Source organism: Poecilia latipinna, unplaced genomic scaffold (genome assembly GCF_001443285.1).
Source record: "Poecilia latipinna isolate Pla-1442-1.1 unplaced genomic scaffold, P_latipinna-1.0 Scaffold654, whole genome shotgun sequence".
NCBI classification, from domain to species: domain Eukaryota; kingdom Metazoa; phylum Chordata; class Actinopteri; order Cyprinodontiformes; family Poeciliidae; genus Poecilia; species Poecilia latipinna.
The window spans coordinates 210,838-227,380 of NW_015113270.1; the positions used below are offsets into that span (position 1 = coordinate 210,838).

Sequence of the window (16,543 nt, forward strand, 5' to 3'; positions counted from 1 at the left end):
ACTCAATGTGTTAATAGTGGAAAAACAACGTACTGTTACAGAAAAACCATTTATCCGCCAACATAGTGGCTATGCTAACTAACGTCAACCAGCTGTAGCTTAGCAAAGAGCAACCAGGAGGGGGTGAACATGAGATTGATTGACAACACTAAGACCCTCCTCCTGACTCTGATTGGTTGTTTCTGACTTAGTGGTGTATTTCTGCAGTTATTACTGGACTTATCATTCTTGCACCGTCACAACATAATGATAATTGTGAAAAATATTTATTTATTTATTTATTTATTTTTGTTTATTTTTACATATTTAAGACCTAAAATGTCTTAATTTTTAGGTCATTTTTTTCGCACCCACGTGACCTGCAATTGAACAAAGGTCACATGGGTTCAAGTAGACACAGAGCTTCATCACTGGAGATACCTAGTTTCAGTTGCTGTTTGTGTCTTATTATTATTATTATTATTATTATTATTGGCTACCAAACACTGAGAGAAGCAAGGTATGGCTAAAGTGAAGAGGATTTCTGTTGCCTAGCAGCAGTGCAAGCTGCCAGCAGATATATGCTCTGAAAATGTAATGCAGCTGCAGCAGCGAACGCTGGTATTCACCCGAGTGACGGAATGCGCCTTTGCATGAGATAAGACGGCCCATGCTGCCGTGACTGGTGGTAAATATTTAAACTCATTAACGACGCGTCATTTGCTCGCCTTGTAAAGCAGATCCAGGTTGTTGAGTCCCGTCGTCCAGTTGAGTCACATGAATGTTTTCTCCTCTCTGCCTCTGTCTGTGTAGGCAAGAACTGGGACTTCACGGCGGCGCTCAGTGACTTCGAGCAGCTGCGGCAGGTCCACGCCGGCAGCCTGACGTACTCGTTCCCAGAAGACCGGGTCTATCAGCCATCCGAGAAGGAGATGGCCCGGGTGGGGCGTCCTGTTCTCCACCGGCAAGACGAGGTGGTGCAAGGTGAGGCACAACGATTTGCAAATGTTTATTTTTCATTAGAGTTCAAAGTCTGTTTATGTGGTTGCTTGATTGTGATTAGATTTAGAAGCCATTTTGAAAAATTTTAAATAGTTTTTTTGTTCTGCTTGTTGTAAGGTGGTTGTAAGGTGTGTTTATTGACTTATCTAAAGTTCAACGACTTTCCTTACTGTCCTGGCTACACATCACCCTCACAACAACACAAAGGAGTTGTGTTGTTGTGACAACACAACTCCTTTGTACAGACCACTGTACAGACCACTGTACAGTGGAGTTTAGATTTATGTCCAGGCCGGGTCGGACCAAAACTACTCGTTTTTCTGGCTCTCTCGTTTCTGGCACATTTAATCAGCCAACGATGAACATGCAGAGAAAGCCGAACGAGAATGCTTGAGATAAAGGTGTGTGGTAAAACTTTGACGGGGTGTGCATAGGAATGACATCACACACTGTCATAAGCATGACATAACATCTGTCATGAACATGAAGGAGTCTTTATGAATTTTGCATTTGCATCATTTACAAAATAATACAAAGTTGGCACTTCTAATAGACTTTTAATACAACATTTACAGCAACTTTGCATTAAAAGTGTCATTATTTACCGAATGATACTTCATGACAACTGTCATAAACATTCATAAAGACTTCTTTATGCTCATGACAGGGGTTATGTCATGTTTCTGACAGTGTGATGTCATTCTTATGCACGCCCCGTCAAATAAAGTTTTACCAGGCGGGTTAATCTACTTATTATAGTCTAAACAGAGGAGCACTTCCAGAAAACAGCACAGATGCTGAAACACTGAGTTCCTTTAAATCAAGACTAAAAACCCACCTGTTCAAAGCTGCCTAGTAACTGGGACATTGATCAATGTATTTGATGTGTATTTGCTTGATAATTGTGATGATTGACAAAATGTAATGTTTATTTCATAACTGTTTGTGTAGTGTAAAGCACTTTGAGCTGCTCTGTTCTGAAATGTGCTGTACAAATAAACGTGACTTGTTGAAGAAAGAATGTAAAGAGGCAGAAGCTCATTAGACTGTAACCAGCGCCTCGCCCTGCTCCGCTCCTATCAGTCACACATCTCAGATGATCTACACCTGACTGACAACAAGTGACAAAATGGAGTTAAATCAAAGCTAGAAATGGCAGAAGTTACACTACTTACTTAAATTGTAGCCTAAAAATGACGCATTATTAAAATAATATGTTGGGTTTACTTTGGCCTCAGGTCTGTAATGGAGGTTAATTAGTTGGTTTGCATCGAGCTCAGACACGACGTCGACTGGCTCAGGTTGGGTTGAAGTTTTTAGGCTCGATCTAAACCACAATACAGTGTAAAACAATCAAAGTTAAAAACAGGGAAGTATTGCAGATTCAGTAAAATAAAATATCATGAAATTACTAAAATTTATTTTAGTAATTAATTCAAAAAGCAAAAATTATGTTGCATACATAAATTACATACAGATTTATGCGCCTCAGCCGACATATTTTTAGTAATTTTGTTAATTATGTTTATCAGTTTATAACAGAAGCCAAAAGAAAAACTCTTTAAAGCAGCTGTTTTTAGTTTTCACAGTCTGGACAGATGGTAGATGGCAGCACTGACTGTTAAGTTTGGTCTCCAATTAAAGTCCAGTCTGTTTGAACTATTTCTGTTCCTTTTCTACCCAACGTTTTCCTTCCACTAAACTTTCCATCCTTCAGTTTTTATTAGAAAACCTGAACAATGTAAAGTTTTTAACCTTTCCATCTTTTAATAAACTGCATTAATAAAAATAATACAGTAAACTGCATACTTAATTGTAAAACAGTAACAGTTTCTAGGTTTACTTCCCATTGTTTCCTCTCTGCCGTTGCGTTTCAGCGGCGTCAGAGAAGCGTCTGTCGAGGGGCATTTCTCACGCCAGTTCCACCATCGTTTCGCTGGCCCGCTCTCACGTCTCCAGCACCGGCGGCAGCAGCAGCGAGCCGCTCCTCGACACGCCGCTCTGCACTTTCCAGCTACCGGACCTTACTGTGTACAGGGATGACTTCCGCAGCTTCATCGAGAGGGACCTGATCGAGCAGTCCATGATGGTGGCCCTGGAGAACGCCGGTCAGACTTTCACTCATGTGACTCATAAAGGTGCACGCTTCCTTAAACACAGGGGTTAAAGTCGAATTTTCTGCCTGCAGGGCGACTGAACTGGTGGACGAAAGTGGTTCCAAACTGTCAGAATCTGTTGCCGCTGGCGACGAGCGGAGACGGAAACTGCCTGTTGCACGCCGCCTCGCTCGGTGAGTCTCAGTCCTTCCAGTAGCGTTCAGGTTCCCTCTCCATTAGCATTCAGCAGGAGAGCTTCGCTGTTGACTGAAGAACTAATTGCAGTGTTGCTGAGCGCATCCACCTCCCCTTTGTGGCCCTCTTAGGAATGCCAGTTCAGAGAAATTAATAAGGCCACAGCTGATGTGGACACATCAATCTAGACCTTGTTCTGTTCACCAGCTTAACGTCTTATCTGAAAAACATAAATGCAGGCCGACATTTGTAGAATTTCTGATTCTCTTGCGTTTTATGTAGGAGAGAAAAACAAAATGTTGTGCGTTTCTGATTCAGGAATGTGGGGCTTCCATGATCGTGACCTGATGCTGCGGAAGTCTCTGTATGCGCTGATGGATCACGGCCTGGAGAGAGAAGCTCTGAAACGCAGGTGGAGGTGGCAGCAGACCCAGCAGAACAAAGAGGTGCGATACCCTGACTGCCCGACGCTCTGAGACATTTACTCAGCTATTGTGTCGCTAAAGTCATAGTAAAAAGAAAGCACAGTTTTTGAGTTACCATAAATAACATCCATTTAGTTTTAAAAAAAAAGGTTGACTTTTTTTGTTTGATTTTAGTTGTTCGCTTTTGTCTCGACAATTTTGGTCCACATGACCAAAAGTTTGGAAATCCCCCACTTTATACAAAACTACAAACTGCGTCAGTAATGAGCCTCAGATAAAAGAATCTGCCTCAACCTGCGAGAGGAAACTGCTCCCGGAGCTTAAAACTATGTTTTTATGCAATTAAAACCCAAACTTTCAGGTACATTATTCATCACCAGCTGCTTCAGCAATGCAGCATCCATATTTAACAAGGCTTGGCTGCATATCAGGGATTTCAGTAGTTGGGCCAAAGCCCAATAGTTGCTATAAATGTGAGCAGGAATTTAAAGGTAAAGTGTAGAAACACTTTCCAAAGCTGAAAAACGGGTAGAACTTACATATAGACATAAAATGTTTGTTTTTTTAACTTAAATGCAATATGTATTTATTTTTTGATCAGTTTACTGCTATGATAATGTTCTTTCAGCAAATGGCCTTTTTTGAGTCTGTGTGCTCCAATTAGTGAGTAATCTATTACTAATCTAGCTTATGATTATTTCAACGATGAATTGTTCCAACCCCGTTAAACTGTATGAAGAACATCAAATCTTTTCTACTTTTAGACACGCCTGCAGTTATTTTTTAACTTGACCCACATTATTAACATGCTGATGGTTGTTTAACAGTATCCTCAACAGGCGGCTGTGACTCCTGATCCTCTCATAAGGCTGTAAATGTTCTGTACCGACTACGAAACAAAACCAGGCTGTTTGGGGTTGTTTTCAGTTTTTTCCAGACTGTAGTTTTTTGGTATGAAAGCAAGCTTTGTGGTGCAACAAGTGTGTGATTTAACATGGCAGCAGCCGGCGTGCAGACCAGACGCCCACAGAGCACAGGCCATACCAATAACTGCTTAATATCTGGTCGTTCTTCAACGGCCGCTGCAGCTCCTGCAGCGTTTATTTTCCATGAGAAACTCTGGCGCTGCTGTCTGAGCAGCACAGACGCTCCGGGCTCAGTTGTCAGTTTGTAGCCTCGTGGTAAGACGCAGGAACGTCGACGCATGCTTCTGTGACATTCGACACCGTCTCTCTAAATGACAAAACTGTGTCCTTCGTTCCCCCCCATCTCAGTCTGGGCTGGTGTACACGGAGGAGGAGTGGCAGAAAGAGTGGAACGAGCTGTTGAAGCTGGCCTCCAGCGAGCCAAGAATCCACTACAGCACCAACGGCACCAACGGGTAAGGTCTGGCACGGACAATGCACTGACTGTTAACCCACGCCACTTAGTCACACGCTGCTTGTTTTCCACGAACAAACAACTGCGGCGCGTCACTGTGACATGTCCTCTGAGACGCATAAACAGCCGAGCGGCCATGCTTTTTAATGAAACGTTTTTTTACATGGTCTGGGTCAGTTCCAGAGTAAACAACTGTTTGTGTTTGTTGTTGCTTTCTGCAGGGCGGAATCGTCTGATGAGCCGGTCTATGAGAGCTTAGAGGAGTTTCACGTCTTCGTCCTGGCTCACGTCCTCAGAAGGCCCATCGTGGTGGTGGCCGACACCATGCTGAGGGACTCTGGAGGAGAAGGTTGGTGCAGCAGAACCTCCACCTATTAATGCTTTTTCACCTGGAGGGAATCAGGCAGAGGGCCGCCACACTTCACTTCCACTCTAGACATGTATGAAATTATCTCATGTATGCCACGGTTTCGTCGTTTTCTATTTTTGGCACATAACAATTAAGCGATACCGATACAGTTTCCAGCTAATAGGATAACTGTGTTTCCACTGCTGCAGTAGCTTAATGAGGTTATATGACAATCAGGACTCCACTATCAATAACCGATATTTACCAATATTATAATTATTTCCTAACCTTTCAACACACTACTGACATTGCTTCCACAAAAAATTAGGAACATCTGTCTGCTTTCATTTGTTATTAATTATTCCTTTTGTTTTGTGGATAAACAGTTTACCTCTTGTCATGTAATGTTCCTGGTGCCCCTCTCTCTGCCGCAGCCTTTGCTCCCATCCCGTTTGGAGGCATCTACCTGCCGCTGGAGGTGCCAGCTGCCAAGTGCCATCGCTCTCCACTGGTCCTGGCGTACGATCAGGCACACTTCTCTGCCCTGGTCTCCATGGAGCAGAAGGACAGCTCCAAAGATCAAGGTGAGGCCCCTGATGTCTGCAGCAGCTCTAAAACCGGCACAGCTCTGTTGAGATGCCAGGTTTCAAGGTCCAGAGTATAAATGAAAAAAATATATATACATTTCCCAATAAAAACCATTATTATTGCCTTATGTGATGTCATTTTCAGGTTCAATACAACCTGAACTCTGCAAATTTACACGTATTATTTTCATTTGTAAATTCTGTTATTGCATATTAGCTCTTCAATCACATAAAGACATAAAATCAGAGTTGAAAAAAGAAAAAAAAAATTCTGAGTGAAACCCACCAAGATGCCTAACAAATGTATTTATCATTTATTATACCACTGTATACTGTAAATATCTAAAACTGATGAAAAAATACTGGAAACAGTTTTATAAAATTAAAAGCAGGAAGATGAAAGCAAGTCTTCATTTATTTGAGTACAACTCCACAGATAACTTAAGATCCTAAAAAAGATGCTATAAAATGTGTAATTGTGCCAAACAAATTAGAATCTCGGCAATTTCCTGATAGCATTTTGCAAATGCTTATGCTTCGATGTAGACCGGTCCAGAATGTGTGATCAATGACATGGTTTCTTTATTATGTTGGGATATGGATGATAAATAGACATAGGCCAGTCACAATAACACATTTTTGCTGGACGATAAATTATTCCAGAAGTTATTGTGATAAATTATAATATTGTTCTGAGACCATTTTTTAAGTAGTGTAATGCAAGAACACATTCTCAAAGATCAGTAAACTTTAAATTCTAATGAACTGGAAGACATTTTAAATATCCAAAATAAATAAAATGACAAATAAAATGAAGTCTTTGTAAACAAAATCACCCCTCAAAAAAGGGCTAGGTGAGACCAAACTGAAGACTTTTATCATCCAAACGATAAATCAGGTCAGTGAAAGTTATTGAGTTTGTTTCAGTTTATCATGTTATTAATTGATTATTGTGACAGCCCTACCTGCTCATGTTTAATTAGAGGGGTGTGTGGATATTTCTGCTCAAAATCTGGTCAAATTTAAATATCCTGGATTAGTAATGGTCACACTCGGCATGAGGAATAAAACTGCAGCACAGTTTTATTCTTTTTTTTTGTCTTTTTCTACCAGCAGTTGTGATTCCACTCACCGACTCGGAGCACAAAATGCTGCCTCTGCACTTTGCTGTGGATCCTGGGAAGGACTGGGAATGGGGAAAAGATGACACAGACAACGTGATGCTGGCGAGGTAAACGCACAGAAAGAAACCGTCCGCTCACATGTCCTTCTATAGAAAGGTCACAAACAATGCCAACAAAACGCTGCGTCACATGCCAACGGTGTGAGCGTGCGCTGAGGCCCGTAAACAGCAGCGGCGCTTTCAGCAGCAGGCGGAGGCGTGCAGAGATTGGCCGCTGATGCCAGATTACAGATACCCACTGACGTTGACAATGAGATTAGCCGTAAATACTTTGAGTGAATGAACCAGAGGTGCAAGCGCCAAAAATAGCAGCTCTGTGGAAAAAGAACTTTATTAACTCAGCTGCTAGTGGTGACTGTCTCATCTGAGTGTGTTTAAAGGTCATGGAGATGAAGGTTTATCGCAGAATGTGAATCCAAGACATTAGGATCTATTTTCTCTACCTGTGTTTTATTAAATGTATTGAAATGTTAGAATTGGCAGCTCAGAAACAAACCATGTCACCTCATTTTACAGAACAAACTAATGCAACTAATGATTAATCGAATAATAAAATTGCTACATTATGCAGATTTTTCATTCATTTTTTTAGAAATGCATAAAAGATGCAAATAAATGATTTGATAAATTTTTTAAAATATTTTTTATTTTTGGCTAAAATGCCATGACAGCATTTTTTTTCTCTTTTGCTTGACAACAATACAGTGTATTGGCTGTTCAGGGCTGATCTGTTGCTTGTTTTTTTGTTTTACTGGTTTGTAATTGGATAACAAATGTGCTTAAAGACAGATTTCTTTTATTTCTTATTTTTACAGAATTTGACCCTGGGTAAGCTAAAACTACCATTTGATTTCTGGGAAGAACATATTTACAAAAGTTTATTATTATTAAGTTTTTTGGCCTCTTCAAACCACCTCGGCTTTTGCCCAAACTTGAAAAAGCTTTCTTCCTCCAAAGAGACGCAGAAACAACTCATCTCAGCGACATCTTTTTATTTCTCTTTTCTTTTGTCTTTAAATTACTTCAGTTTACAATACAAGACCACCATGGTTTTGTTTGAGTGGTCAGAGTAGACAGAGAGGTCACCAAGCGGGTTGAAAACCTACAAACAAATTAACCAAAATAAATTACAAATCACAATGAGCTAATTAAGCAGTTTACCAAATATTACCAATCTATTTTTAAGTTAACAGTGAATGAACAAATAAACAAACTACATTCTAAACACATAAAACCAATTTCACCACCAAGGCTAATTTGGTCTTCTGAATGCAGATGAAATGATTTAAACTGTGCATAATGTCCAATTCCTACCAGTGGTGTCTTTGTGGAAGCTTGAAGCCGAGGTTCTTTGTCTGTAGAGATCATTCTGAGCACAGCTGTGCCAAGTTCTGCCAAGGCTGCGCCAAGGCTTCTGAAGGCTTGAGTGAGAGAGAGATGGGTGCGCTTGATTCTCTCTGATGCATGTGCCAATTGGGTGGAGATAGCAAATTTGCTGTTTCAACTTGACAATTATTGTTTTAAATGGAAAAAAAATTATATGTGTATATATATATTTTTTTTACAATTATCTGCTCTGAGTTTGTTGTTCTTTTAACAAAAGGCCTTTTTTAGAGTCTGTGGACTCCAGTTAATGATTAATCGATTACTAAATTAGTTGATGATTAGTTTAATAAGCAATTGATCCAATTATTTGTTTCCTCCCTAAATACTAACGGGTGTAATTTATTTATAGAAATATATAATCAGATCAGCACAGTGACCCTCTCTGTACTGAGATTCCGATTCAATTGGGATCATTTATTATGTTTTCCTCCAGTTTTATTAAGTTTTTTTCTGTAATCTCAGAAGCCCAGCCGGTTGCAGCAGTCGTTCCTCATGTGGTGACGGTGGACATGTAGCAGCAGAATCTGCCTCAGAACTGAACTTATCTATTTTTTCCTCCCAGTGTGGCGCTCTCGTTGGAGGCCAAGCTCCAGATGTTACACACCTACCTGACGGTTACCTGGCTGCCGCTGCCATGTGAGGTAAAAACGAGCTGCTCCATCAAACTCACCTGCTCCTGTTGAAAACAAACCAAAGTAAATCGTTTAAGTGTGAAAAAATCGTTGAATAAAACGTCCAAATGTACCGTTTATATGGGCGTAAAATGAATGACTCCAATCATGACGTGTTCTTTCATGCATGTCATGTTTGGAACATGTGGCGTGTTGTAAAATTCCCTTAAAAACACAGAAGTCGCACTTCCGTGTGTGCTGAGTCTAAAAACAATCAAGCGTTGTGGTGTGTTGAGTTTTCTGAGCACTCAGAATGGATCAGCGCCAGGTTCTAATGAGGCGTTGTGAGACACACAGCTGCAGATGTAGGCTTTTTGTTTTTAATCAGGATAAAATCAGTTTAGACAAATTAAAATCTGTCAATTTAAAACAATGGCTGCAACACAAAAGACTAATTAAATACAGTTGTTGTATTTTTTGTGAAGATCACAACAGGGTTTGATGCGCCCAGATCTGCTTTTAATGAATTTATGAAACTTGTCTGTAAAAACTAATTGCTTATCGGGACCCGGTTATTTGAAATGTGTTATTTCTTTACATCTCTGTTCATTTTTCTTCTCTCACTGAGCTAAAACCAGAGCTAAAGTTAAATTTAAACATTAACCTGGTGCACTAAGTGTTTTTCTGCTTGGTTTGCCTGCAGCAAGCCCCTCTGGCCCAGCCCGAATCCCCCACAGCGTCCGCTGGAGAGGACGCCCGAACGCCTCCCGACTCCGGAGAGTCGGACAAGGAGTCGGTCAGCAGCAGCTCCAACGGCAACGGAGATGCAACGGCGAGCTCCACCGCCAACGGCAGCGGCTCGTTGGCCAAAAACAGCTCGTCTTCTTCCTCCAGCTCCTCCAGCAGCGGGTCCGCCGGCGCCGGGACGGGCGGGAAGGACAAAACCAAGAAGGATAAAGACAAAGACAAGAAGAGGGCGGACTCTGTGGCAAACAAGCTCGGCAGTTTTGGGAAGACGCTGGGCAGCAAGCTGAAGAAGAACGTCGGCGGGCTGATGACGGGGAAGAACGCCGGAGCGGCCGGCACCAAACCGGAAGGCGGGGAGAAGAAGAAGGGCTCATTCAGGGGCAGAAAGGGCAGCAAGGACAGTTCGCCGTCCGCCCAGGCCTCTGAGGACTCCGGGAAGGGGTCGCCGTCATCAGGCAGCGAGCGCCTCCTAGGGACCATGAGCAGCATGAGCAGCAGCGGCGGCAGCAGCACAGAGAGTGAGCACTACAAGTACAGCTCCGACGTGAAGGTGAGCCTGGGCATCCTGCGGGCCGCCATGCAGGGCGAGAGGAAGCTCATCTTTGCCAGCCTCCTCACCACTAGCAACCGCCAGCCCTTTCAGGAGGAGATGATCCAGCGCTACCTCTCCGACGCCGAGGACCGCTTCCGGGCTGAGCAGGAGCAGCAGCGGCGCGACGCCGAGCGGAAAGGCATCGCCAATAACCTCCAGCCGCCGAAGAAGGAGGAGCTGAGCTACCGGCCGTTTGACGCCAAAGAGGAGCTGACGGAGACCTTACCGCCCTCCTTCAACCCCACGCCGCTGAGCCCCTCCCTCTACTCCGCGGTCATCCCCATCCCTCGCCCGTCGTTCATCGACCAGCCCCACGTGCCGACGCCACTGACTCAGCACCTCCACATGCACAGCCACCTGGATGCACGGCGCCAGCTGGCCGGCGGCTCTCCAGCCACCTCTTACCCGGGCCTCCCCGCCTACGCGACGCTGCCCCGCCACTGCCCCGCCGCGCCAGGTCCCTCCCACCCGCAGTACATCCCCTCGTCCCCCAGCCCCTCCCGGCTCGCCCCCTCTTACCTGCCGGAGTTTGACCCGCCCGATTACCCCGGCGCTGAGCCCATCGCCGGCGGCTACACCAACGGTTTCCGGGAGCTGAACGCCGGCCTGGACTGTCGGAGTGGGCAGGCCCCCGTCAGACACTACTCTCTGGGCAGCGCGGGCGGCCTGGCCGGCCTGCAGTCCAGCCGCTGTCGGACACCCAGCTGCAACTACTACGGCCACCCGGAGACGGGGAACTACTGCTCATACTGCTACCGAGAGGAGCTGAGGAAGAGGGAGGCGGAGCCGGCCGTCCACCGCTTCTGAGCGAAGAGTGGCCTTTTTGTGTTTCAGTTGAACAGAACGGGGAACGACCCCTTACCGTGTCATTTCCTGTTGAAGGCAACGAGAAGAAACTGGGGAATAGACCGTGGAAGAAACTGACTGCACTTCTGTTACGTTTTTGCTCTTATGCAGCTGTTGAGTGTGTGTGTGTGTGCGTGCGTGTGCGTGCGTGCGCGTGTGAATGTGTGGACTTCAACTCTCCACCAGAGTGAAGTTATGCCCAAATCCCACTTCTTCTAATTAAACAAAATTTGTGTCAAATGTTACATTTTTGTGTAGCACAAATTTATCATTTTAAAGATATTAATGAATGTTTCCAGAGGTCATCAAAGGTCAGCCAGTCAGTCCACATTTACAGAACCCAAGGAAACATGGTGTCAATCAGCTGTGCTACATTTGCTGGTTCGTGCAGCAAAAAATGTTGTTTTGTCTTTTATTTTTAGGGCTTAAAAACTTCTGAGATCAACCTGCTGGTTGCTTGTTTGTGCAACTATTTTAATTTTATTTTATTTTTTGCCACAGTTGTTTGACACCAAATTAGTTTGATTTTGTAAAACTGGGAAGCCAGGTTGACCTGATGACCCCTGAAAACATTCATTAATATTTCTTTAAAGGTTGTGGCATAAACGTTAATCTCTAGTGACTTGTGAGAATTTCTTTTTTAAATCTTAAAAATTGTAATGGCACAAACAAAACTGTTTGCTGCACAAATGTGTCACAGTTGATTGACACCATATTTAGTTTGATTTTGTAAATATGAACTGACTGGTTGACCTATGACCTCTGGAAACATTTATTAATGTCTTTAAAATGATAACTGCACAAACAACTGCTTTGGTGACACCGATTCTGTTTCATTTGAAGAGGTGGTGAGGGGTCGGCTTCACTCTGTCGACTCTCCTCCTTGGTAAGAGTTAAACACCTGGCTACTGTCTCCTCCTAGTGGAGGGAATGTAAACTGCAGGCATCGTATATAACACTCATGCAGGCAACTAGCAGTGATGCAAGCACAACTGGAGAAGGCACAACTGTCTCCGCTTCACATGTTTAGTCCAACATCAGTGTTACGGATATGACCTTACTGTTACTGGATGCCTCTGTCCTCGTCGGATTGCTTCTACTCGATATTTGCATTATGCAAACTGAAACTACTGTTTATCGCTCGACGTGCAGAAAGACGCTGATGCGGTGCTAAAACGCAACAATCAGCACCCCTGCAATAAATTCCCCGCCCCCCTTTTTTTTCTTATTTTAACTCAATCAGATGAAAACTGGATCTGGAAGATGTCAGCAGGTTCAGCACAGCCAAGCTGCTTTGCAGACGTATTGAAGCCCCATATTTTCTCAGCTTAGATCCACAAACTTTGATTTGTCTTTATTGGGATTTTAGGTCATGGAGCAACAGACGTTAAAAACGGTGCAGGGTTTGAAAAGCAATGCTCATCCTGCAGCTACGGATTTTCTTTTAGCGTTGCACATCTAGAAACTAAAATGGGATGAAGAGTTTGAGTCTGGTCCAGGCTTTGACTAGGCCATTTTAACACAGGAGTATGTGTTAAGTCTTTCTAGGGTAACTATAAACGCTCTCTCCAGGATTACTTTGTATTTGGTTCCGTTATTTCCATCAACTTCCTGTTGCTGTTGAAGAAAAGCATTCCCACAGCATCATACCGCAACCATTGTGTTTAACAGTGGTAGTGTTCAGCTGTGTGTTCTTTTTTTTCTCTCCATTTGATAAAACAATGACTTTCTTTATGCAACCCTTCCAGAAAAGGTCACTTTTCTCTGTAAACAGAGTTGCCATGTTGCCTCTTGGCCTCTTCGCTGATTAATTATCCCATTTTCTGGGCCGTCAGTGGTTAAATGTAATTGTTTGTTGTGTGTTTTAGTTAGGAGTATCACTGTAAAGGAGGGCTGAATACAAATACATTGAAAATCATCTATTATTTTCCTTCCAGATCATAATTACGTACTGCTTTCTCATTCGCATAAAATCCCAATAAAATGAACAGAAGTTTCTGGTCTTGGTGCGACAGAAGCTGAAACCAGTTGAAGGGGTTTGGATACTTTTGCACAAGGCGCTGTAAGTAAAAGCAGTGGCATCAGCTGAGATCTGTGACGCTACTCGCCCACTCTGGAAGTGAAATAGCTTTTTTTTTTTTTCCCCTGACTCTTGACAGACGCATCTTTTCCGCGCAGTATAACGGGAACAAAATCATGCAAACGGCAGTCCTGAACTTGGACGTGTTGACTTTTAAAGCTGCTGCAGGAAGGAACGGATCGTGGCCGCGTCGATGCGTAAAGCGGCGCTCTGGTTTGATTTCAGGTGCTGCAGGTGAATTTCAAAGGTGTGGGAAAGTTTTTCTTCTGTTTTCAGTCTTCTGTCAGCTGCTACACTGGCTGTTTTAAATGCTCTTTGCACCAAATGAAGAACAAACACTAAATAAATCAGACACTGGGTTTAACACAAGGTTCTTATCGAAGCTTAAATTAAAAATATAACGATTTTCTGAAATAATACAAGATTTCTAAGAATTCCTGTTTCCTACTTGCGTAGGTCAAATGAAAACCACCTCGGATAATTTACTTAGAGGCTGAAGGTGTTTTATTCTCCTCCCTTTAAGCACTTTTCCAGATGTTTTCTGGATTTTTTGTTTTTTCCCTCCCTGTCTCTGCAGACACTGCCGCCTGGAAGTACGGGGCTCAAACTAGAGGCTTTTATTCCAACCGCTTCCTTCCAGTTCACTGCTGACCGCTAAACCAAGCAAATAATTGCACAATTTTAAACTAGCATCGGTCCCTTTGAAAATTACACCCTCGTCATGTCTATTAAGCGCTGGAAATAAGCTGATAATGGGGTGGATTTATTTGAGTCTTCCTTGTTACTTCGAGTTCAAGACTGTTGTGGTTCTCACGTCTTGCTGTTTTATCGTTTCACTACAAGAAGCCATGATGTTGGACTCCAGTTGCTCTGCTTATTCAGTCTTCTCTCATTGAGGTTGGTAGAAAAGCACAAAATAGTATGCAATTCACTGCCTTGCCCGCTAGAGGGTGCTCCTGTCTTGTTTTCCGTATGGACTCGGTTTTGATTCTGGCCCTGCTGCTCTAACTAAACACTAAACCCCCCATTAAACGGATAATAAGGTGTGTTTTTATTAGTGTTGTTTAAACACTATTTAATAGCAAGATGTTGCTAAAGCTGCTCAATTTTCAACGAAACGCAACCGTCGTCAGTGTGAATGTGTGTCAGCATGTGTTGGTAATGTAGGATTTTAACTGATAAACATGAATAAATCTTTTGTTGGGGAGAAAAACTTGCTTTTTTTCCTCTTCTCTCCTTTCCTCCAAAGTAATAATTATCTCCCAAACTCAGTTTTTACATCCTGCAAACTATAGACAACAAACAGAAGCGCTTGTGAGGTTGTATAAATATGTTCCGAGTTATTTTTGTAAGCCCAAAGTTTTACAGTGTTTTTAAAAGGGTAAGAATGTATTTTGTTGGAAACTTCCACAGTTCTGAGAATAAGCTTGGAAAGAGCCTGGATCTGGGGGTGGAAATGTTTGGGCTGTTGAAGGAAACCCCCACATGGGCCTTTTTGATACTTGAGGCTCCTCTCATTGAGAAAAATTTCCTTAATACTGACAAAACAATTTGAGAATAAATATATCTATATATTTATAGTGAGATTTTTTTTCTGTTCTTTCGAATTTGTTTCCTTGTAGGAAGTTTAGTTGAGATCATTTAGGATGTTCTTTCTGGCTAATTGTCTAGAAGTCCGGCTTTTGTTTGTTGCTTTCTAAATTTGTGAACGTTTCATTTTTGATGCTGCAGCCATCAGTCCGTGCTTCAATTAAAGAAGTTTTTTTTTTTTTTTGACTCTGCTCATTTCCTCAGAACAAGAAGAGAAATGGCTCCGCATTAGTTTGCAGCACCGTCGACTCGATTATATTTTTCTATGATCTTTTATTTGGGGGCAACGGGGAATACCTCCGAGCTGCATGGGACTGGAACTGTTGCATGTAAATGGCGAACCATTTTACCAAATTTGTGCGTTACTTTAATCTGATTTTTGTTCTTTGTTGTAATTTGTTCTGTTTTGATTTTTCTATCTTTAATTTTTTTTGGTTTGTTTTAAAAGGCTGCGTGACAGTGCAATCTGGATAGAAAGAACATCAGATTTTTTTTTTGGTTTTTTGGTTTTTTTTTTTTTTTTTTTTTGCACCGTTTGAATAAATTCTCATTGTATTTCAAGGATCTTTCGTCTCTCTTCTGTTTTTGTTGAGTAGCTCCATTTTGTCAGTTTAATCCAAAACAACAAACCTTGAAATTTGAATATTGGATAAATAGTAAGTTTAGCTATAAAGTAAACTTACCAAAGTTAAAAAAGTCTTTTTCTCCTTCAAGAAAACAAATTTTCTACCAGATGTTAAAGCAAACCAGTAAATAAAAAACACATGAAAGTAATATGTGGCTGTAATCCCACTAAAAAGCATTAAAAACATTATAGACTCTCCAGTTTGGCTTTCATCTGAATCCTAAGCTATTTCTGAAGAAATTGATCACCTGGAAGTGTTTTTATTGCAAAACTTTTCTCTTATTTGCTCTCCGTTTGGTTCTGTTTTATCTTAACCTTGCTGCATAATACATTAGTGAATATCTCCCAGCTCAGATAATCCACACTCCTGTGTCTGTGACTGTTTTATGTATTAGAGAAATCGGAAACCCTGATGCAATATTAAACAGCTTCCCATGTGGTTTAAAAAAATCCAGACCTCTATATTAGTTGACTGGGACGCCTCACCTGCTCAGCAGAGCTCAGGATTACTCAAACTTTCCCTTTTCTTCCTGGGAAGGATTTCCTGAAACGCCTACAGTCTTGGTTCCTTGCACTGCTGTGAATGAGAGGGAAAAGATTCCTGCACGGATTTGTCTGAGGATCACAGTAAGGTAAGAAAACAGGCTGCAGATGGAACATTATAATTATTTGGTTGTTTGTTTCTTAATGTAAAGATAATTTCTATAGAGTAGAAAAAAGTTGGCTTCGTTTCTTGACATTCATTCCTGTATAATAAAAATGGCTTCCTTTAGATACCAGTTGTGGCTGCGTCTGCTTTTACATAAAGAAGAACATGTTGGAAAAAGAAAACTTGGACATCCTGTACATAGGGAATCTAGCTGAAGCTTA

General features: G+C 42.2%; 1 protein-coding gene and 1 long non-coding RNA gene across 3 annotated transcripts in view; one reads left to right on the forward strand and one right to left on the reverse strand.

Moving 5' to 3' along the window:
* Nucleotides 1-11,623, forward strand: part of otud7b (OTU deubiquitinase 7B) — a 41,462-nt gene extending 29,839 nt beyond the window's left edge. The window contains exons 3-12 of one of the 2 annotated variants that reach the window (XM_015043871.1): nucleotides 793-963; nucleotides 2,859-3,089; nucleotides 3,170-3,271; nucleotides 3,591-3,718; nucleotides 4,972-5,078; nucleotides 5,299-5,426; nucleotides 5,861-6,010; nucleotides 7,127-7,244; nucleotides 9,145-9,223; nucleotides 9,897-11,623. In XM_015043871.1, the coding sequence (XP_014899357.1) occupies nucleotides 793-963; nucleotides 2,859-3,089; nucleotides 3,170-3,271; nucleotides 3,591-3,718; nucleotides 4,972-5,078; nucleotides 5,299-5,426; nucleotides 5,861-6,010; nucleotides 7,127-7,244; nucleotides 9,145-9,223; nucleotides 9,897-11,339 (2,657 nt within the window). In that variant the 3' untranslated portion in view covers nucleotides 11,340-11,623. The remainder of the gene's footprint in view (nucleotides 1-792; nucleotides 964-2,858; nucleotides 3,090-3,169; nucleotides 3,272-3,590; nucleotides 3,719-4,971; nucleotides 5,079-5,298; nucleotides 5,427-5,860; nucleotides 6,011-7,126; nucleotides 7,245-9,144; nucleotides 9,224-9,896) is intronic. The other variant, XM_015043873.1, reaches the window with a different exon arrangement.
* LOC106954404 (uncharacterized) lies at nucleotides 284-15,633 on the reverse strand. Its single transcript, XR_001426358.1, has 2 exons — nucleotides 14,756-15,633; nucleotides 284-313 (listed from the first exon to the last, which is right to left on the reverse strand). It is a non-coding gene; the product is annotated as an uncharacterized LOC106954404 (long non-coding RNA).
* Nucleotides 15,634-16,543: the final 910 nt, after the last annotated feature.